Source organism: Dipodomys merriami, unplaced genomic scaffold (genome assembly GCF_024711535.1).
Source record: "Dipodomys merriami isolate MVZ:Mamm:240054 unplaced genomic scaffold, mDipMer1.0.p SCAF_2, whole genome shotgun sequence".
NCBI classification, from domain to species: Eukaryota; Metazoa; Chordata; class Mammalia; order Rodentia; family Heteromyidae; genus Dipodomys; species Dipodomys merriami.
Window position 1 is genome coordinate 112,945,691 of NW_027203381.1, and position 21,610 is coordinate 112,967,300.

Genomic DNA, 21,610 nt, shown 5'->3' on the forward strand with positions numbered 1-21,610 from the left:
GCTAAGTGGTGCACGGTCTGCGGGCCGTGGCGTGGGGAGCAGGGGCTGGGCGTGGAGGTGACCCGTCCACACTGGACTCTTTGCCCTGGCCCACGTGGGAACCGAGGGGATGCTGTGGCAGGAAATCCAAGAGCAGAGCGGGTGGCGGTGGGGTGGGGTCTCTGGGAGAGGGTGTTCGATAGAGAAATGGGACACAAGGCCCTCTGAGAGAATTCCCTATGCAACCTACACACCTACCGACAGGCAGCACAGAAGGCTGATGATCGCTAGGACCCAGGCCTCTGCTGCCCTGGGGCTTTAGCTAGACTGTTAGTAAGGGTGGAAGGCGGTTTCTGGCCTTGTTTTGTTTTTGGTGCCTGATTTTCTAGGGGTTTTAGGATGCTTGAGTGCAAGCCCAGGACTTCTCCTCAAAGTTAATGCTCTACCAACTTGAGCTCCACTTCCCACACTCTCCTGCCCAGGCTGGCTTCGAACTGTGCTCCTCAGACTTCAACCTCCTGAGTCGCTAGAATTACATACACGAGGCAGCAGCGTCCAGCCAGGCTGGAAGGTTTTGCATCTTCATAGACATCACCGTGATACATCAAGGAGGCGGAAAGCACTGGTCAAACGACAGTGCGACCTCACAGCTTTGATTGTCAAATATCTGGAGGACCTGTGGTTAAAGACACCACATCCCTCTGCAAGAGCACAGGGTCATGAACAGCTCTCAGAAACGGGGGACAGCCAACCTGTTCCCCATCCCCTTTCTGACAAAGGGCCATCTGAGCCTCAGGGTTGGGCACAAGGAGCCTTGTGAGTCATCTGTCTTTCCATAATCCAGGCAAAATACCAAGTGAAATGAGAACTGAGCCACAGATGCTACTCAAGCAGTCCAGCAACCGTTATAATAAGGGACTAAAAGGTAAGAAGAAAATACCAAATCTTTCAAGTCCTTCCTTTACTTGTACTGCCCCCTACAGGAAGCTACAACTACTTAACACAAACAAAAGATGCCACCCAATCTAGCAAATATTCCCAACACACACACACACACACACACACACACACACACACACACACACACACACACACACACACACACACACACACACACACACACACACACACACACACACACACACACACACACACTATGGCTCTCTCCCTCAAGAGCCAAAGCAACACAGGCTTTCCAATGGAGGACAAGCATCTACACTCCAGGAAGGAGCTGCTGTTCTGAACACCATATCCTAAAAGCTGACAAACAATGCCAATTCTGCAAGAAGACAACTAGTGTCAATCACTAGCAAATGTAGCCTTGATCCAAGCAGGCACGAGGTGAGAGACCTATGCTGGCTCCAGCCCAGCCATCCTCAGCCCCAAGACTCTGTGTCCATCATCATCCCTCACCATCTGAGAGGCCTGTCATCTCAAACTGGGGAATGAATGGACGCCGGTCTTCTTCAAGGAGGGGACTAAGAACCATTCCAGGGAAGTAAAAGGGGAAAAAAATAAAGGAAGAGAAATAAAAACAAAACACTTCTTCAATGGGAAGAAGTAAAATTTCCAACTCAGTATCACCTTAACCCCACCAGAATAAAGCTTAGCTGTCTCTGTTCACTTCATTTCATTTGAGTTACCTCAATTCTTCATGGAGTTACTAGGAAGATTCATGGCTGATCTGCATGCTGAGGTCTATGAGGTAAAGTGTGATGATTGTCATCATCTTTGAAATGAGCCCAAATTAGGGAGTCGATGGATGATCAGTAGGTGATAATGACACTATTGTAACACATTAATTAGTGGATATCGATGGTAAGTACTGATACTTTCACTTGCTTTGACTCTGCACATTTTATTAAAAGAAATAGGAAAAAGAAAGAAATTTTTACCTAGGTCACTGGCAGATGAACAGTACTCTTACACTAAGTGTGGAAGCAGGGAGTTTCTTTTATTATATCCAAATAGAACAGGGGGAGAAATAAACTACCTAAGTAGTCAAGGAATTGCAGAAGGAAACAGATTGTCCTTAGTGTAAGGGTCGTTAACAGCCTAGTTCACATGAGTGGATTCCTTCGAGTCTTTTAGGGAGACTGAGTATTTCCAGGGTTCATTAATCTGGTCCTGACCTGAACCACTCAAGTACTGCACTTTAAATCATAAAACATGAAAGTTCTGATTATAGTAATTTGCTTCCAAAGCAGAGTGATAAAGACTTCCTTCGACCAAAAATGAACCATGGGGTGGGGGGGTGGGGGGGAGAAGAGAAAGAAAGAAGAAATCAATCAGCTGTGACATCAAGGCTTTCTCTTGGTATTTATAAAGGTTATCTTGGTTATGGCTTGGTTTGATTTTCTTTGCAAAAAGAGATCGGTGGGGAAAGTTGTGTATCTCCTGCAGACTACATGTGTGTGATTGCTTTCATAGCAAATGTAGCTCTAAATTGAGGGTCACTCATTAACTAGTGCAACCTGACCGCTGATGAGTAGATTCCCTGAGGATGGGACACACGTTCCTTGGGCAATCAAGGAGTGGGTAAAAACCATTCTGAAATAAAAACTCTCTCCAGTGAGCTGTAAGAGGTTCATGTGCTCTTTATGTGGGGACTCATAAGACCCTGGCCATGCATGACTCTCGGAGAACCCCTGCAACCAGCGGGGTATTCGCTGCACTGTTTCATGATACACACAGCAGATGACTAGAGAAGATTTATAATACCCTTCCTCCAGGCCAAAACTTAAGAGCTAGGGAGGTTAGATCTACTTAATAAAAAAAAAATCCTTCTACCATTGACAGTGCTCTCTGTGCCTCTTCAACAAACACCCGGCCAATGACATGTAAACCTCCTTTACTGGATTCTTCCCTGTAAAACTTTCTTCCTAGATATGTTTTGCCATTTACAGTTTTTGTAGTATCACTGCTCCAGAGTGATGGAAGAGTTATGAGTCCTGCAAGAAGATTCGCTTGGGACCATTTAAGTTCTAGGTCCTGTTTTCCAGCAGCAGCTCCAGGCTGCCTCAAATTAACACTGAGATCAAAACTGAAGTTGCAGGCACAAGGCAAGGGTCAAAATTAAAACTGTATGTGCCATTTGGTGTCCTGAACTAGGATCCTTCCAAAGAAAAGGCCTTTCCCCTGCCACTGCCTAGTTCTCACTGAGACATGACTCACTGACTTTTTTTTGCTCATCAAAGCTGGCTGTCATGCGAAGCAGAGACTCAAACTGCACGCAGGAGAAGCAGGTCCCACCAGGAAAAAAAAGAAAGAAAGAAAGAAAGATGCATTTGCTTGCTGGCTTGGCAAACGAGAGAGGCGCTCATCAGCCAGCAGGAGGAGGGCAGCAAGGGGAGGCTGGAGGGAAATTAAGAGGAACAAAGGGCGGACCCCAGAAGCCACCAGGAAGGAAACAACGACCAAGAACTTCACACCCTACATTAGCCCTCACCAGGCCACACTCAACTCCTGCTTGACAAGGAGGTCAAATTCCCTGGAGTTCTAGAGCAGAGTGGGGGTGACCGGGATCTTGTAAGTCTGAATCCCCACAGTACCTGCCCTGCTCATGGCTGGCCGGGCCCCTTTCAGAGCACACAACCGCTTTCCTCCAAACGGAACGTACTGCTGGGACGAAGGGAGGCTCTCGGTCTTGAGGAGCTGTCTTCGGTGCTTATCTCTCAGGATCGAATGCACGGCCTTCAGGAAATCCTTTCGACTCTCTGGGGAGCTGTGAAAAGAAGCGTTATTTGTTTAAATATATAGTGTAGAGCATAGGAATGTCTTCGGGTACCATGAGGCGCAGTCAAACCAGTGTCCCCCCAAAGGCCAAAGGTTAAACATTGAAGCCAGGACTCTGATTTCAATGCTCAGCTGCCTCCTTATAGCTAGGATAATGAATGCCACGCTCCGCTTCCGTGGCGTTTTGTGAGTCACCTTCTGAGCCAGGCTGGGGCAGAGAACCCCACGGACAAGCGATCAGTGGGCGGATTTTGCCAAATTCTGCTCTTGATGCACAAGGCACAACCTTACAAACTTTACAGAACTGTTTTTGAAGGAAGATGAGCCAGAAGTTTCTCGTACCCGTGCAGGCATCGACAGACCAAAACCTCAATGAGCTCATTCGTTCCCTTGAGGGTCATCTTCCCCTTCTCTCATGGGATACATATGACATGTCAACAAGGTCAAAATTTCCTACCATGCCCTAATTCTCACAGTGGAAAGTGGAAGGGTTATTTTTCTTTGTTAAGTTTTTAATATCACCTTTTATTTTCCCCTCCTTCCTTCCCCTGTTCTTGACAGGATCCTGCTAGGTAGCTTGGACTGCTCAAAATCCTCCTGCCTCAGCATCCTTATGCTGGGATTATAGGTGTGACCTACCATGCCCAGCTAGATTCTTGTTGGTTTTACCAAAGTAACTTTCAGCTGGTATTTCTTATAAACAACAAACAGGGAGGATCTAGAAAAGGTCTGTTGAACTCCATGGATTTTGCCAAGCACACATGAATCGGCCTAAACAGCTGCCAGCGAAGCTGCTCAAACCCTGACCAGAATATTTTCATTTTTTTTTTGGGGGGGGGTCCGGTCGTGGGGCCTGAACTCTGGGCCTGGGTGCTGTCCCTCAGCTCATCAGCTCTACCACTTGAGCCACAGTGCCACTTCTGGCTTTTTTCTTTTTGCTTATGTGGTGCTGAGGAATCGAACCCAGGGCCTCATGCATGCAAGGCAAGCACTCTACCACTGAGCCACCTTCCCAGCCCCAGAATATTTTCAAAGCTATGTCATTTCTATTCCTGACAGTGTCCTGGGAGACCTGTCCTTTGTTGATCACGGTCACACAACACAGAGAGGTGAGGGAGCAATATGAAACACAGACATCTGAATTTGAACCCGGCATCCATTTTCCAGACCATGCTCTGCAGGGTATCTCTCTGAGCCCTCATTCCCCTCTACCCGCCTAAATGAAACTGTGCATGAAAGGTACTTGTCACACATGTTTAGGAAATGTCCCTTTTTACTCTACTAGCAATAGTATTCTAAGACATCACTAATGCCTCAAAAATATTGATTCTCTTGTGTTTGTAGGCAACCCATAACATCCTAGAATACTACAGTACTAGATTGGTAGAATAAATCACTGAGTGCTTATGATTAAATGAAGCACAATTACATGTGGATTATATTCAAAACCAAACAGAACATCATTTGTTGGCACCATCCATCTTGATACTACAGAAGGATCAATGACAGAAAGAGGGTTGAGGAAAGAAGAAGGTGAGGAGGAAGAGAAAGAAGAAAAATAAGAATTACTAAGTGGAAGGCCAGAGTTGAAGTTAAACATCCACCCAAGAACTACAGGTGATCCACAGAAGCCAGCCTCCCTATGTTGAAGAACCATGTCTCCACAGGATGAAGAACTCCTGTAATACCTTCTCACATTTCCTCCCTCCCAGCAGACTCTGATTCCGCTGCAGTTTAGAGCTGTGTAAACAATGAACCCAAACACCAAAACACTGAGATAATCGTGTTGTAGGTAAATATGAGAAGAAAGCCCTCCTGGTATGTTCAATATGTTTCAATAGTCTATTTCCTTGTAGAAAGATTTTCCATTAGCCGGGTTACTGTCTGTATTCTAGTACAACTAGTACCATGCATCCATGCTGCTGTGTAGTACATACTAACTTCTCAGGTGTACTGGGCAGGGCCTCAACTGTGCAGGGCCAGGCTCACCTGCAGCAAAGGTGGAAGACCCGCTCGGGCCTCCCCTCTGATTCCGACTTCACATGGACAATTTCACACACGGCATTCGCCTCTGCGTCTAGATATGGTAAAACAAGAACACGTCAGGATACATTGCACTGCACGGCTTACATTTTCACAAAGTCATTTTTCTCATTCTTGGTCTATGATGAAATACTGCAGTCGCACAAGACGGAAGACACTTCACTAAGGGCTTAGGGTGTGCTAAGAAAAAAACACTAACAGGCCCTTGTCTAACGGCCCTTCAATCACTCAAACTGACTGAGGAAGCCACTTTCAGCTGTGCAGCCTGTCAGCTATTACAATTCAACGATTTGTTCTTTCTTTGGAACAGTGGGATTAAACAGCACTAAGACACTCCAGTGCATGCTGTGAAAACAGGGGTCTGTTTGGAGAGTGTTCATGATGAAAGTACAAGGTGCATTGCTACTCAGATGTTATTAGTTAAAATATCTATATAATATTGTATACATGTGTATGTGTTTATGTGTATAACACATAATATATCTCATATATTTCATATTCATACATACTAATGTATGTGTGTATTCCATGTAACAGATATAATATTGCATACGTATATATCTATGGGTACATGTGTATGACATATACATGTATAATGTGGCACATGTGTTTGTATGTGTGTGTATATACATATATCTCTAAACAGAGTGTCATCTATTACACATACATACATACATGTATACATAAACATATGCAGAATACACATACATACAAATAGAGGATGACTAGAATAACTTGGAACTGTTATTAGGACAATACATGCATCCATTCATTTAATTCATTCACTCATTTAGTCCATTCATTCACTATTTAATAAATGGCCTAGCACATAAGAGGTAATGAAAAGATTCAGGGAAAAGAGATGAAGCTGTAGTGAGACCAGTCCTCTGAATCCTAGTGGAGTAACTCCATCCTGCAGCAAGCCGCCCCTTAGCTGTCCTGATGCTAGACCAGCACAGAGCAGAACTCTCCTTACCATGGCTGGTGTTCGATGAGAACAGTAGAATCCTGGATGACAGCAAATGTGGGCATGAACGCGTGGCTCTCCAAGGGTTTAACTTGAGCCTACCGTCAGCTCTGCTGCTTTACTACTAGGGGGCACTCTAAGCCCTTTAAGTTCTGCTGCAGACTCAGAGCCATATAAAATGGGAGCATGCTAAGCAGGAGGTGCTGGTGACATGGGTGACCATTTGTGGTCATCCATCATTCTGAGAAATCCCTAGTAAACTAATTTTCCCATCAAGCTGGACTTGTATCAGTCATTCTTTGGGCTTTCAGTATCATACTACTTCAGAGGCAGACATTTCATTTACAATGTCCCAAGAAATTAATTTTGTTTCCATAAATATAGGATTTAAATGTAAACAACAACAACAACAACAAAAAAGCCAGGCATGGGAGGCTCATGCCTGTAATCCTAGCCCCTCAGAAATCTGAGAATTGCAGTTGGAAGCTAGTATAAGAAGAAAAGTCTTATCTGTAATTATACACCAAAAAGCCTGAAGTGAGTGGAGCTGTGGCTCAAGTGGTAGAGTACCAGCCTTGAACGAAAAAAGCTCAGGGCTAGTGCCCAAGTCCCAATACAAAGAAAAGGTTGGATAGTTAGACCAAGAGTGTGGATACAAAAACGAATACATACACATATAAGAAACAGGAACCCAGTATGTGCCAGCATTTACCTGCACTTGCCAAGGCTCGAACCTGCAAGGCTTCAGTGGGGATCATGTGCCGAAACCGGAAGGGGTCCCACTCCTCGTAGATTGACAGCCTGTGAGAGCCCACCTGCGGGGGAGGAGCCAGCAGTGTAAGAACGGGCTCCAGTAGGAGACTCTCTCCCCTCAGTAAGTCCTGCACATGCCCAAAGCAATGTCACCTTCCTGTGTTCTTTAGTTCATGGGGCAGGAATTGAGAAACTACACAGTAAATAAATATGCTGAGTATGTGCAGACAACAAATGACAAGTCAAAGAGAGGCAGCAGGAAGAGAAAAAGGATTTCAAAAGATGGACAAGGGAACAGTGTATGGGAAAACAGGAAGGTTCTGGGCCATGGGGGAAGGTGCACAATAGCTATTCACTCACTACCCAGGAGCCTGCTGCAAAGCAGGATGGATATATGTACAAAAGAAATCATAGTTGTGAGCCAGTAGCTCATGCCTGTAATCCTAGGTACTCAGAGGACTGAGATCTGAGGATTGTGGTTCAAAGTCAACTCAGGCAGAAAAGTGAGAGACTCTTATCTCCAATTAGCTACCAGAAAACAAGAAGAGGTGTTATGGGTCTAAGTGATAGAAGATTAGCCTTTAGCAAAAGAGCTCAGGAATGGTGCCCAGGCCCTGAGTTCAACCCCACAACCAGCCAAAAAAAAAAAAAAAAAAAACCCATAAAGGCTTTTCTCAACAAAGGGGCAGAATGTAAGTGAGAAGCAGATAGAGTACACAGAGAGAATTTCACACTGCCAAGTCTTACAAGTTTCTTCTTCTGTTTGGAGCCATCTTTATACACGAGGACCACAGCTGTTTTGAACACTGGAAACCAAAAAAAAAAAAAAAAGAAAGAAAGAAAGAAAGAAAGAAAGAAAACAAAGGCAGTTAGGGCGTGAACTCTATGGCATTCCCCGCACAGTGACGATCACGTGTGGTAATAGCACTGAGAAAGATCAGGCAATCTCGGTGACTGACCCCAGCACCCCTTTCTCTCACTTACAACTGTGAAGATCAAACGCCTGCTGGGAAAAAGGTTTCCCATGCAAAATAAGCAAGCAGAAATAACTCCCTTTTCAAAATGCTCAGGTAAAATACCCCATTTTAGCTATATTATCCCAAGGTTAAAATTTAAGCTATACATGTCCAACAAAAACCGATATTCATTGCATCCATTAAGGAATAGCATCTATGTTTTATTTATTATCTTTAAGTAGCTGTCTAAGTCTAAGCGTCTATGAATACAATGCATCTTGAACAGACAGCCCTTTCAATATTCTCACCTGTCCCTCCCCACCCAACCCTTCCCTCACTCTTTTTTTAATAATATTTTTTCTTGTAAAGATACTGTACAGAGGGGGTACAGTTACATGAGTAAGGTAACGAGTTACCCCCTCCTTTGTTTTTCCCCTACCATCTCTTCCCTCCCCCTCCCCCACCTGAAGTTGTAAAGTTCATTTTCAACATAGTGTCTTGTACATCTCATTGTTACAATGGGTCAACCTGTATCCTTATTTAAGCATTTTGTTTTTTCCCTTCTCCTCCCCAAATTAGAAAAATGTATATAGAAGATGCAGGGCACGGGAATCAAAACAGTGAAAACAGGGGTTATACCATGGCCTTCCCTCACTCTTAATTTTGTTGATGTACATTGAAGTGTCGACTGCATTCTCCGTTCCCTTCTCTTCTTCATAAGTCTGTCCCTCTCCCTTGGACCCCACCCCATCCCTTTCAGGTACCTGGGCTTCCTGGGATTTTATTTTGTTGAACTTGACTTTGCTTTCTAAGGAATTACACTATTTGAGTTCTCCCTTAAATCTACCATATTTCAATCAATGTATTTGTATACATTTTTGCATACAAGACAGAAAGCATGCAACCTCTCTGGGCCTGGGTGATCTTCATTTATGCACACTGAAAAACTGAACTCTCTGTTTGCCTTTCTGTCTGTCTGTCTGTCTGTCTCTCTCTCTCTCTCTCTCTCTCTCTCTCTCACACACACACACACACACACCTACTCATAATTGGAGAGATATAATTTGTTTTTTGACCTAAAGAAAATTCTTTTTGTGTACTGGTGACCCCACTGTCCAGTGCAGTCCTAGTGATAATAAGGCAACAGCTCAATATATGTACATATGACCATATAAGATGATGCTAAGAGAAATGAACTCCAGGATCTGGAAACAAGGTTTTTCTTTATTGTTGTTTTTAATGTACTATGTGAAGTTATTTATTTTTTTCGTTCTTTTCCCCCCTATGGTTTATTCCCTGTTGTCACTATATTTGATTTTGGTACCCTGGGTATTGTATATGCGTTTATCTGAATTAGGTAAGGGAAGGGGAACATGAAATGGTAGGACAAAGGTGAACCAATGCAACAGCGATACTCACAAGACAGTATGTTCGAAATGAACTTCACAACTTTGGGTGGGGGGGTAGTGGGGGAAAGGAAAATGAGGGAGCGGATAACAATGCTTGATAAGAAATGTACTCACTACCTTATGTATGTAAGTGTAACCCCTCTGTACATCATTTTGACAATAAAATTAAATTAAATTAAAAAAGCAGTAAGGAGCACAGACAGCCCAAGAAGAGACAAGACCACCCAAGAAGTCTGAATCTATGACACAAGGTGGTGGTGAAGAGGTGGCAAGTCCTCTTGTCCTCCCAAAACATGTACCTGGCAAGGCCACCAAATTCTTAAAGCATCCAGTGCGTGTGTGTGTGTGTGCGTGCGTGTGTGTGTGTGCGTGCGTGCGTGCGTGCGTGTGTGTGTGTGTGTGTGTGTGTGTACATGTGCGTACCAATACTAGGCTTGAACTCAGGACCTGGACAATGTCCCTTAGCTTTCTTGCTCAATGCTGGCACCCTACCATTTGAGCCACACCTCTACTTTGAGCTTTTTGGAGATAAGACTATCCTGCCTGGGTTAACTGACCTTTGATTCTCAGATCTCAGCTTCTGGAGTAGCTAAGGTGGTAGGCATGAAGCTTACATCTATACTCTTTTAAGTTAGTCTCATTGAAATATCATTAAAAGTCACAGTGGCTTTTGATACAGCAGGGACATCACTAACTTCTCAACGAACCCTAAGTGAATCTAAGTCGGAAGCCCAAGCAATCTTTGTATTAGACACTGTAAGCAAAATATTACCGTTTGAGAATTCTTTGCTCACATCAGGGAGTAGAAGAAAGCAGCCAGCCCCTCCCCTCTCCCCAGACCCAGAGGAAGAACGCAGGAGAGACAACGGTAACAGTCAGACAAGCTACTCCTGCGGAGGTCAGGAAAACACAACAGCTTGTTGTTTTGTTTTTCCCCAGGATAAAACAACAGTGTAGCCGGATGACTTTTGCGCTCAGGAACAGCACTGACATCCACATGACACGTTCGCACACTGCCAATAGCAGCCATGTTCTCCTGGTACGGGCACAGCTCCCAGAAGTGAATACAACGGAACCCTATTGTGTCCCCAATTGTGTCCACACACATCTACCTCAGCAGCAGTGCATCAGATCGAGGCTCCTGGAGCCACAAGACTTCTGATAACCAGCTTCCTAAATCCTGGTACTGTATACAGCAAGGCAGTCCGAATGGAGTCAAAACGTAAGATTTGGAGTTTTAGAAACAGAGTCAGTTTCCTCTTGATTTTTTTTAAATTTCACTTTTCCTTTGTTTATTATTCATGTGTTATTATACATGGCCCAAATCTTAAAAATGGATTTAAAACAATTCTTTACCTGCCTGTGTGTTTATATCTGGGATAGATTTAGTCATAGCAGCCGGGTGGCCTCGGACAGTGCATGCATTAACTAGAAGAAGTTTAATTTCATATTGTGCAGGAAAACCAATCCAGCAAATATTAGCTTCATTTGAACAAATTATGTCTTGAAAAAGACATATTCTTCTAGAAAGAAAGACAGCTGTTTCCCTTTCCTTCAAAGCCCTCTTCTAATACATACCAAAGGCTGCCAGATCTGGTTCCTTTTTCCACTTCCCCAGCGAGGCAGGTGGGTTTAGCCAGATGACCGTGGTGTGTAAAAGCAGGTCTCCCATGCTCAGATCTGCGACCTGCCGAGTCAGAGACAGTGCAAAACTTACTGGGTGGAATAATCCCAATTCAAGTTTTCATGGAGTCTTAAACTGTGGCAAGCCAGTGTCCATTTTGGCTCCCCTATCTTTCCTAAGTGCCCCCCAGCCCCAAGCTCGTCTCCTCCTTCTCCATTTGAATGTGGGAAGCAAGATGGACGATCATATTCCATTGGGCGTTGGGGACCCAGATCTCAATGGCTCCCATTCCCTCCCACACTCCTCTGACTCCACTCAGTGTTAGTAGCACTTTGTTTTCATGTAAGGAAAGTGACTTCTCAATGTTTCCATTGTTCACTTTTCAGCCTTCCTCAGCCTTCCTGTCACTATTTCTTCTAAGTAAATCTTTGAGTAGAGAAAGAAAATCGGGTCTGTCACTGAAAAAATTTTGTAGTCATTCAAAACAAATTGCTGTTCTTGTTATTGTTGTTATTATTATTGTGGTGACTATGATTGTGATTCTGGCATTGGAATTCAAGGCCTTGTATTTGCTAGACAGGTGTTCTACCACTGAAGCCTGCCTCTAGCCCTTTCTAGTTATGTTTCAGGTAGGCTTTTGCTTTTTGACTGTATTGGCTTTTACTGTGATCCTCCTATTTATGTTTCCCTCATAGTTGGGATGGTGGGTACAGACTATCACACCAGCTTTACTGGTTGAGACAGGGGTAGAGGTGGGGAATGTTCAGTCCAAGACCTCTAAACCATTTCATATGTAACAAAACAGACAAATACTCTTGTCAGTTTCCCAGGGACCATCTGCCCATATTGGTAATTTATATGGTTCATGAATTATGTTATAAATATCCAAATGATGTTTGACAGATAAGAAGTTCCCTGAGATAGGGTCTTGCAAACCTTTGTCTGGACTGGCCTTGAACCACGTCATCTTTGCCTAAGTACCTGGAATTATAGGAATGAGCCAGTAGCCCCAGCCTCTTATTCAGATATTAGAATAATATCCCAGAGGTCTCAAAGATGAAAAGCTGAGCATCGGAAACATGTTTCTTATATGAATTCCACCCAAGGCTGGGTGTGATGGCTCATGTCTACAACCTCAGCTAGATCATAGTTAGAGGCCAGCCCAGGCAAAAAGCTAGTGAAAAGAGAAGCTGGTACATACCTGTAATCCCAGCTACTTGGGAGAGGAGGTAGGAAGATCATAGTCAAGCCAGTCTAAACAAGAGCATAAGACCCTATTTTTTTTTTAAAGAAAAAAACTAAAGCAAAAAAAGGGCTGGATGTGTGACTCAACAAGTTGTAGAGCACTACCACAGTAAGCACAAGGTTCTGAACTCAATCCCCAGCACTTGAAAAGAAAATTCATGTTGTAACCTTGGTAACACCCACAAAAACAGCAATGTAACTACTGGCCTTGCAACTATCGCCTCATTTAAAGACAACTCGCAAACCCCAGCGTTACTGGGGTACCCTGAGAAGAAGGAAGGAAGGGCTCCTCACCTCTTTCTTCTCACCAGTCTGCTCGGCAATCAACTGGTCAAACACAGCCCCGAATTCTTCATGAATTTTCTGCATCTCATTGATATGACTGGCAACCTTGTTCATCGTCTTGATGGCCACTAGAAGGACATGGCTGGTGAGATGAAGAGGCTTTGCACAGACCCTCCCAGGATGGAGTACTGGGGGGCTTGGGACACAGACCATCCCATGACGGGGCACACTCACCATCCAGGTGATAGTGCTCCTCGCTCTCCGCGTCTGTCAGCGCGAAGAGCTCCTTGAGCAGAAGCGGGTACTTGAGGATGCGCTGGATGGGCTTGATGAGGTAAGACTCCAGGGTGGACGAGTGCTGCTGTCTTGGATTCTGAGCATCCAAGAATGCCTTGAAGGCTGTGTCGGTTTTGGCTGGAAGGATTGGAGACACAGGTTCCGGTCAGGCTGATTCTGATGCTTTGACATTTGGACCCTTACTGGTCCTCCTAATAGCAGCAAAGGACTTGCCCTCAAGTGACTCACTGTCCCTATATACAGATGTCTCCACTAGGAGGCGCTGACACTCGGGGCCACTGTATCCCCAGCCTCAGCCCAGGCCAAGGATACATAACCCAGTGCACTAAATAACTCAAGCTAGAACTGCTAAAGCTGCTTCCCACCCTGATCTCTTCCTCCCCACAGACACCACAGTGAAGATTCCTGCCCCTCTGCTTCCAGACCTTCCCCACACAGCCCTGCATGGCACGTGCCCCCTCTTCCTGGGACCTGTGAGGAATCAACTACAGTCCTAAAGAATCCCAAAACTTCATCTTAAATTCTCTTACCCTGCCTTTCTAAGCTTTTATGCATACCACTGTGGGCAGAACCTCTTCTATAACAAGAAAAAACAATACAAAACAAAACACTCAGGGAAACCAGTCCCCTTGCTGGTGGCTCACACCTGTAATCTCAGCTACCCAGGACGCTGAGATCTAAGGATCTAAGAGGCAGAAAAGTCCAAGGTGCTCTTATATCCACTTAACCAGCAAAATGCCAGAAGTAGAGCAGGGGCTCAAGTGGTAGGACACCAGCCTTGGGTAAAAAAGACAAGCAAGAGCACAATGCCTTGAATTCAAAGCACAGTACTGACAAAAGGGAGGGAGGGAAGGAGGGAAGATAGGGAGGATAGGGAGAATAGGAAGGAAGGAAGGAAGGAAGGAAGGAAGGAAGGAAGGAAGGAAGGAAGGAAGGAAGGAAGGAAGGAAGGAAGGAAGGGAGGAAGGGAGGAAGGGAGGGAGGGAGGGAGGGAGGGAGGGAGGGAGGGAGGGAGGGAGGGAAGGAAAAGAAAAGGCAGCAGCACCACAGAGTCCAGCTTAAGTGGGGTGAGGGTGGAGCTCAGTAGTGATCTGTTCAATGTGGATTCTGCTCCCGCTGTTGGCATCCTAGGTGGGGGTCTAAGACAGCACCTTCCTCTCCAGCTCATTCTCATCTCTGTCCCAAGCTCTGGAGAGCTGCAGGGCTCCAACAAGCAGGGGGCCCCTGTAGCAGGTGATTAGGAAAATGGCGAATGCTGTCCAGGTAACAAGGTAATGTTGGAAGAGGGAAGGACAATACGTGCAAGTGACTTAACAGTTTTGCTTGCTTCCTTCCTTCCTTCCTTCCTTCCTTCCTTCCTTCCTTCCTTCCTTTCTTTCTTCCTTCCTTCCTTCCTTCCTTCCCGATACTGGGGCTTGAACTCAGGGCCTTCCACTGTCCCTGGTAGTTCATGTCAGCGGTGAGAGAGGGATGGGCCAGACTCGCAAGGCTTCAAGCCCCTTCCACCTTCTCTTGCTGCATCTCTTCCACCTGGTTCTTCCTGAGTTCTTTATGATAAATCAGCAAACTAACCCAACCATCATCTGAACACTCATCATCCTTCACACTCAGACCTCCCATTATCCTCTGGAAATCAGATACAGCACCCCGGGGACTCACTACTTGTGTGACAGCATCGGGTATGTCAGGGAACTCAAGCAGCTCTCAAGTGAGTACATAATCACCTTTTAAAACCTAGTGGGCACATATTTACATACATATGTATCATTCGCATACATGACTCATACGTGTATATAGATATAACATCTATCTCCAGTCCCAGCAACTAGAAGTACATGCTAACATCGAACATTGAAAAAGCTCATTGTGAAATTGTCATGTTCATCCTCTGTCTTTATAGTTAAGTAAAACAGCAACTGTGAGGAAAGACCTCACATAGCCATTATTGTCCATCTCTGTTGTTCTATTAGGAGGAATCAGACTTCTTGGGCTCAGCCATCATTTCTTCTCCTTTCAAAGAAATCACTGGGAATGAGTGAACCACAGCCAAGAGCCTATGAGCCAGGGAAGCTGGGACAGACCCAGCGCCGAAGTGTGGAGAAACTAGGGCTCACAATGTGGCATCCCAAGTCTTAGACCCTATCGGGATGAGGGCCAGGAACCCCAGCTCCTGACGTGCAGCCCACTATTCTCAAGTCCAAAGTGTGGGCGTGGCTCTCTGACCCATGAGATGTTTGCTATTGGGCTCCATGAGCCACAAAAGCATCCCTGGTTCTTTCTGTCTCTTCCTTCTCTTGGGTCATTTGGAAGTCAGAAAAAAAGTAGGTGGTGCCTGCTGTTTTAGCAGATAGTTTTTGATGGCAGTATAATGTTTTTCAGGTGCAAAAGATAATGTTATTGTATTAAGAAGAATCCATGGGGGGAGAATTTCATCTGAGTGATGAAAAAAGTACTAATTGCTCGAAGGAATATAATGGGTATATAATTTCATTATAGAGCCACGTACTCGAAAATGGTTACTTTAATAATTGGCTAGCAATTAGCAATCAATAAAGGTTTTATAAGAAAAGCACACACACAGAGAACCCATATGATGAATGTGACATGTAGACCAGATAGCAGAACAAGGAGATTTCTAGAACTCTTTTCTGTAGACTAGCACTATCACTGTGTCTGTCAGTACCTGGAGGAGGATCTTTCATCATCCAGATTACCACTCTGCTCATATTTCCCATAATGCCAACCCAGTTCTCTTTGGTAGCAACCAGAACACTGCATGAAAATTATTCACATGCCCAGGGCTTTGATCAGCAGGCGTCTGCAGGGCAGCCACACTGGAATATATATGTACCAAATGGTAGTACATACAGTATATGAATATCTGTATTAGATATACAGAGGGGGTGCTGGAGTTTGAGCTTAGAACTTTGGATGTGTTAGGCTGCCACCTGAACCAGGCCTTTTTGCTTTTAGATTATTGTTTGTTTGTTTTTTAAATTTTTTTTGGCCGTCTAAGCTTGGAATTCAGCACCTTGTGCTTGTTGGTCCCCTACTGCTTGAGTCACGCCTGCAGCTGTTCCTTCTGCTGGCTCAGTGAACCTGACCGCCAGAGCTGGCTTTGAACCTCAGCCCTCTAGATCTCAGCCTCCTGAGTAGCTAGGATTACAAGTGTGAGCCAGTGACACTGTGCTTAGGTTTTTTTTTTTTTTTTTTAAAGATAGAATCTCACATTTTTGTCCACAGGCAGCTTATATCATGATCCAGCTACACACGGGATCACAAGGCACACCTCTTCACGTCTGACTTATTTGCTGAAATGACCTTGAATTTCAATACTCCCAATCACTACCTCTTGAGTAGTTAGGACTACAGATATAAGACACGTTCCTATGAAACTGCATTCTACTTGTTAACCACCATCTAATGCCCCCACTCCCAGTCCTATTATGGTTAGCCTCTGCTAACCATTTATTTCTATGACATCAACTTTTTACCCATCACCAAACGCCACACACTGCACTATGGAAACACAACTACTAGAGAACCCTTAAGAAAGGTATCTGGGTCATGTGCTGGTAGCTCATCCCTGTTACCCTAGCTACTGGGGGGGAGGGGACGCGGATGAGAACTGAGGATGGTGGTTCTAAGCCAATCTGAGCAGAAATGTCTATGAGACTCGTATCTCCCGTTAATTAATGAAAAGGTAGAAGTAGAGGTGTGGCTAAGGTAGTAAAGTGTTATCCTTGGGTGAAAAAGCTAAGTAAGAGTGCAAGGCCCCAAGTTCAAGCCCCAGTGCTGGCATAAAGATGGAAGGAAGGAAGGAAGGAAGGGAGGGAGGGAGGGAGGGAGGGAGGGAGGGAGGGAGGGAGGGAGGGAGGGAGGGAATATCTGGACTGAGGATATAGCTCCATGATAGGACTAAAATGGGAAGGGAGAAAAGGAAAATCAGCTTGCTGATACAAAAATCTGTTCTGGAAAAAAAATAACTGTAACCAGAGCAATTTTCATGAGTAACTGAAATAACTTGAGTAGTGATATCAGGAGCTATTATCAAACAGCCAGGGACAAAAATAGGCAAAGGAAAGAAGAAATTCCACAAACAGGTATAAGAAGTATGGTGCTATTAATAGAAAGGAAGGAAAATCGGGTCTCTGCAGGGATTTTTAAACTCTCTAGGATTTTACATAACCACAAGATGCTCCATCTATTCCTATCCCAAATGGCTGAGTCCAAACTCTCATTACAAAGAAAACAGATGGAATGAATCATTTGTGATATGAACATATTTGCTTTCTCAGTACCTGTGTGTGGTTTATGGGAAAGTCTACTTGGCAATCAATGATTCTTAGAATTCAGTCTCAAAGGCACCAACCCCAGTGAGCCACACAAACGTGAGCCAACACGTGACAGCCCCTCCACCCCCAGTCCTCAGAGGGCTTACCTTTCACCAGAACCTTGGGGACTTTCGTGTGGCTGGCACAGAAGGCACTGTAGAGCTTGAAGCGGTCGGCGTAGTACAGAAAGGATCCCCCCAGAGAGAACAGCACTTTCTGGAATTAATGAGACAATGCATAGTCCGTTCATTTTGCTTCCCATGCCGACACATCAGCAGGACATAGCGGGGAACTCACATGTGCCTGAGCTCCCCAAAGTGAGCGCCATCCAGTCTCGTTAAAGCCTTTCATTGCTCACCCAGGTCCTAAAATTAACTCTGAGAAACCCCAGGGGACTCAACGTGTGCAATAAATGTTGGATTTTTGTCTTCTCAGTATTTACAGAGATATCTCAGGGTTCCCAGGTCTGTTTGAATGACCTATATGTGATGTCTGAATGCCAATGAGTAGAAAAATATATATGTATATAAAATTATATATATTTATATATTTCCTCATTGACATTTGTGTATGTGTGTGTGTTTTTGTGTGTGTGTGTGTGTGTTCTCATGAGCTTATGCTGAGAGACACAAGTGACAAATCAAATAAAGGTAGGAATGGCTCATGCCTCCAAAATGGAAAACACATTTGCCTGTCTTTCCCCCACCCTCTCACAAACTACTCTCTGCTCTAGCAGGAAGCAGGTAAGAATATAAGCGATGCTAAAGCAGCACACACACACTCAGCTAGGGAAATTAGGTGTCACCTCTTCACTCTGCACACCCAGCGGCCTGTACACTGGGAAAGGCCTGCTCTGCCAGCATGTGACAACATCTCATGTGGGATACTTCTTAGCACACATTTCATATGAATGAATGAGCCTCAGAACAAACATTACCCGAACTTCACACTCACTGATCTAGTCTTGTTCAGAGACGGGCTTCATTCATTCAGGCTTAAAAGTTAGGTTCCAAGCAAGGAATTAAGATTTTAAATTTAAGTGATAACCTGCTCTCCCAAGCACACACATTTGTGTGTGTGTGTGTGTGTGCATGCGAACACACATGCGTGGAAATAGGATGGACTTGAACTCGGAGACTTGTGCTCACTAGGCAAATGCTTTACCACTCTCTCTCTCCTCTTTCTCTCTTTCTCTCTCTCTCTCTCTCTCTCTCTCTCTCTCTCTCTCTCTCTCTCTCTCTCTCTCTCTCTCACACACACACACACACACACACACACACACACATACACACATACACACACACCCCGCTCATTTGTTGTTGTTGTTGTTGTTGTTGTTTTATGCCAGTCTAGGGCTTGAGCTCAGGGCCAGACATTGTTCTTGAGCTTCTTTGGCTCAAGGCTAGTGCTCTACCACTTGAGCCACTGTACCACTTCTGGCATTTTTTTAGTAGATTATTGAAAATAAGAGGCACTGTCATTACTGCCCTGAGCCACTGGCACCCGGCTCGCCCCGCCCTTTCTAGAAGCTTTACTTTGCTTCTCATATGTGCTTGTGCCCAGCTGGCCTGAGACCCAGCCCTCCCAGCTCTGTCTCTAGAGTAGTTGGGTTCACAGGCACGTTTCCCCACAATTCAGCCCCCAAAGCATGCACTGTATCTAATACATAATGTAAAGTAAGTTCTGATGGCCTTCTGACTGAAAGAAATAAAGTTTAATTTGGGATCACACGAAGACCTAAACGCCCTTCCTATATATGTTCTACCCCCGTCAAACCCAGCTCCTCAGAAGCAGCACAGAACCCAGGACCCTGTAAAGCCTCATTATCCTCTGAGCCAGGGTCAACAATAAAAGCTTTCCAACAAGAAAAGCTGTGGAAGATCAAGCCTTATCCCTGTATCCACACAACAGATATTCCTTTGCTTAGCTTCATATTTACTAAACACTATATAGTAAGAACAGGTTAAACAGTAAGTTATTTGCTTATTCTTCTGGTCTGAAAAACTGATCTCAGGGCATACTGAGATCAATACTGCACGCAAATGACACGAGGGGTGTACATGCCAGCGTCCTTCTTCAGAGGCTCCGCATGGGTTCAGATACATAGCAGTTCCCAAGATAAAATGTCTCTGAACTTAGGAACGTCACAGGAAGCAGAAGCAGGCTGCCTGAGGATGGGATGCAGTGGGAAGCAGGGGAGAGCTCACCAGAGGCCGGAAGACACATTTAGGAGTGATGACTGTGACACTGCATGGTGAGTGTGTGTGTATTTTCACAACAGATCAGACAGTATCCTGTAAGTATGTGTAGTGTATTACTTGTCAATTGGACCTCAGTCAATCTGTTTTTGAAAAGCATGTGAAGGTAGGATGTAAGCCAACACAGGCACCAACGGATTTTGCCAGCTGGAATTTCAGCTTGGGAACTCTCTGCAGTGAAGGAAGCATCTCAGGGGCAGAGGCCGGGACAAGCCGTGAGCATGGCCACTAACACTCCATACATCCTCATTAGGGCAGCAAGGACGCTGTGTGCTAGATTGCCTTCCTCCTGAATAATGATAAGCAGTTCTATGCAGCAAGCTTTCCCAGAACAGGATTAATTAATTTGTTTACTGGAAAGCCAGAGGGGGTATTTTAATTTGAACATAGCTAATTCATTAACGACCCTCTCATTAACACAACAAAAGGTCAAGGTTGACACATCTTCCAAAGTGGAAGCTGGCAGGTGAACCAGTTCAGCCCATGCTGAGGTCCTAGCCTTTTATTAGCCATACAAGCAGGATATTTGGGTTCCTGGAGCTCGGCATTAAAAGCGCTCTCACTGTACAACCCAAGGAAGCACCAGAACTTGCCAAAGAGTCCATAAGACCCTCCCTCCCCCCACCCCCAAGAGGCTGGATTTCACCTATAGGACAACCCCACCCCCACCCCCAGCCCCACCCCCACCCCTGGCCACCAGATAAAGCAACAAGGACAAAGCTCACCTTAAACTGATCCACTTTCTCAAGCTTTTCCAAATCAGGTACCAGTCTCACTCCATCTTCTAGAGTTTTAAGAAACTCTACTTGAAACTCTACCATTTCTGTTAAATTTCCAAAGAGCACATCGAGCTGAAAGAGGAATAGAAAAAAAAAATCTTTCCATCTGCCATTGAGTGTGCAGAAAGTATTTCCATCCAACTGTAAGATTTTTCTATCAGTATTTATGAACTAGGGTAATGGTTTTCCTACCCGCTCCTTGATCTTCAAGACTATATTAAGGCTTAACAGGAAAGTACTTGGCTTGCATTATCACAGCTGGGCAAATTCAAAATGCTTCCAGTATTACACATATTCCCTATTCCTGCCTTCCTCCCAGCAGGTCAACCTATAGTATGAGCCTCATCAAGTGAAGACAAAATGCACCCTTACCTCATCTTGGGTGAGAAACGTCTCTTTCTGAAGAGGCTTCAGATATCTTTCCATGAGACAGTTTAAGTCCTGAAAGACAAAAGAATACATCATTAGCACATCGAAAAGTCTGGAAAGAATCTAAAGGAAAGAGGAAGAAAAAAGCACATCATGCCCCAATGCTAACAAGATCCAAATATAAATCTACCTCTTCTGCAAATACCTTAGGTTCTTCATGCTATGTGTGGTCTTCACGGAATCCCTAGAAGTCATTTTGGATCCAGACATCAGGAACAAGTAGGGCTGTATCCCAATAAAACTTTATTTGCAAAAGCAGACAGCAGGCTGAATTTAGCTCCAGGGCCACAATTTGCTAGTTTAGACAAAATTGCATGCTAGGTGCTGGTGGCTCACACCTGTAACCCTAGCTACTCAGGAGACTGAGATCTGAGGGTCATAGTTACAAAGCCAGCCGAGGCAGAAAACCCCATGAGACTCTTATGTCCAATTAACCATCAGAAAGTAAGAAGTGAAGCTGTAGCTCAAGTACTAGAGCCTTGAATAAAAAAGCTAAAAGATAGTACCCAGGCCCTAA

At 44.7% G+C, this 21,610-nt stretch overlaps 1 protein-coding gene across 7 annotated transcripts in view; it reads right to left on the reverse strand.

The window, feature by feature from the left end:
• Positions 1-21,610, reverse strand: part of Tiam1 (TIAM Rac1 associated GEF 1) — a 347,945-nt gene that overhangs the window by 2,541 nt on the left and 323,794 nt on the right. For 6 of the 7 annotated variants that reach the window (XM_070030552.1, XM_070030549.1, XM_070030551.1 and 3 more), the window contains 10 exons: positions 21,037-21,105; positions 20,611-20,736; positions 17,735-17,843; positions 13,231-13,410; positions 13,006-13,124; positions 11,421-11,529; positions 8,225-8,283; positions 7,437-7,539; positions 5,704-5,791; positions 3,531-3,703 (listed from right to left, as the gene is read on the reverse strand). In XM_070030552.1, the coding sequence (XP_069886653.1) occupies positions 3,531-3,703; positions 5,704-5,791; positions 7,437-7,539; positions 8,225-8,283; positions 11,421-11,529; positions 13,006-13,124; positions 13,231-13,410; positions 17,735-17,843; positions 20,611-20,736; positions 21,037-21,105 (1,135 nt within the window). The remainder of the gene's footprint in view (positions 1-3,530; positions 3,704-5,703; positions 5,792-7,436; positions 7,540-8,224; positions 8,284-11,420; positions 11,530-13,005; positions 13,125-13,230; positions 13,411-17,734; positions 17,844-20,610; positions 20,737-21,036; positions 21,106-21,610) is intronic. The other variant, XM_070030554.1, reaches the window with a different exon arrangement.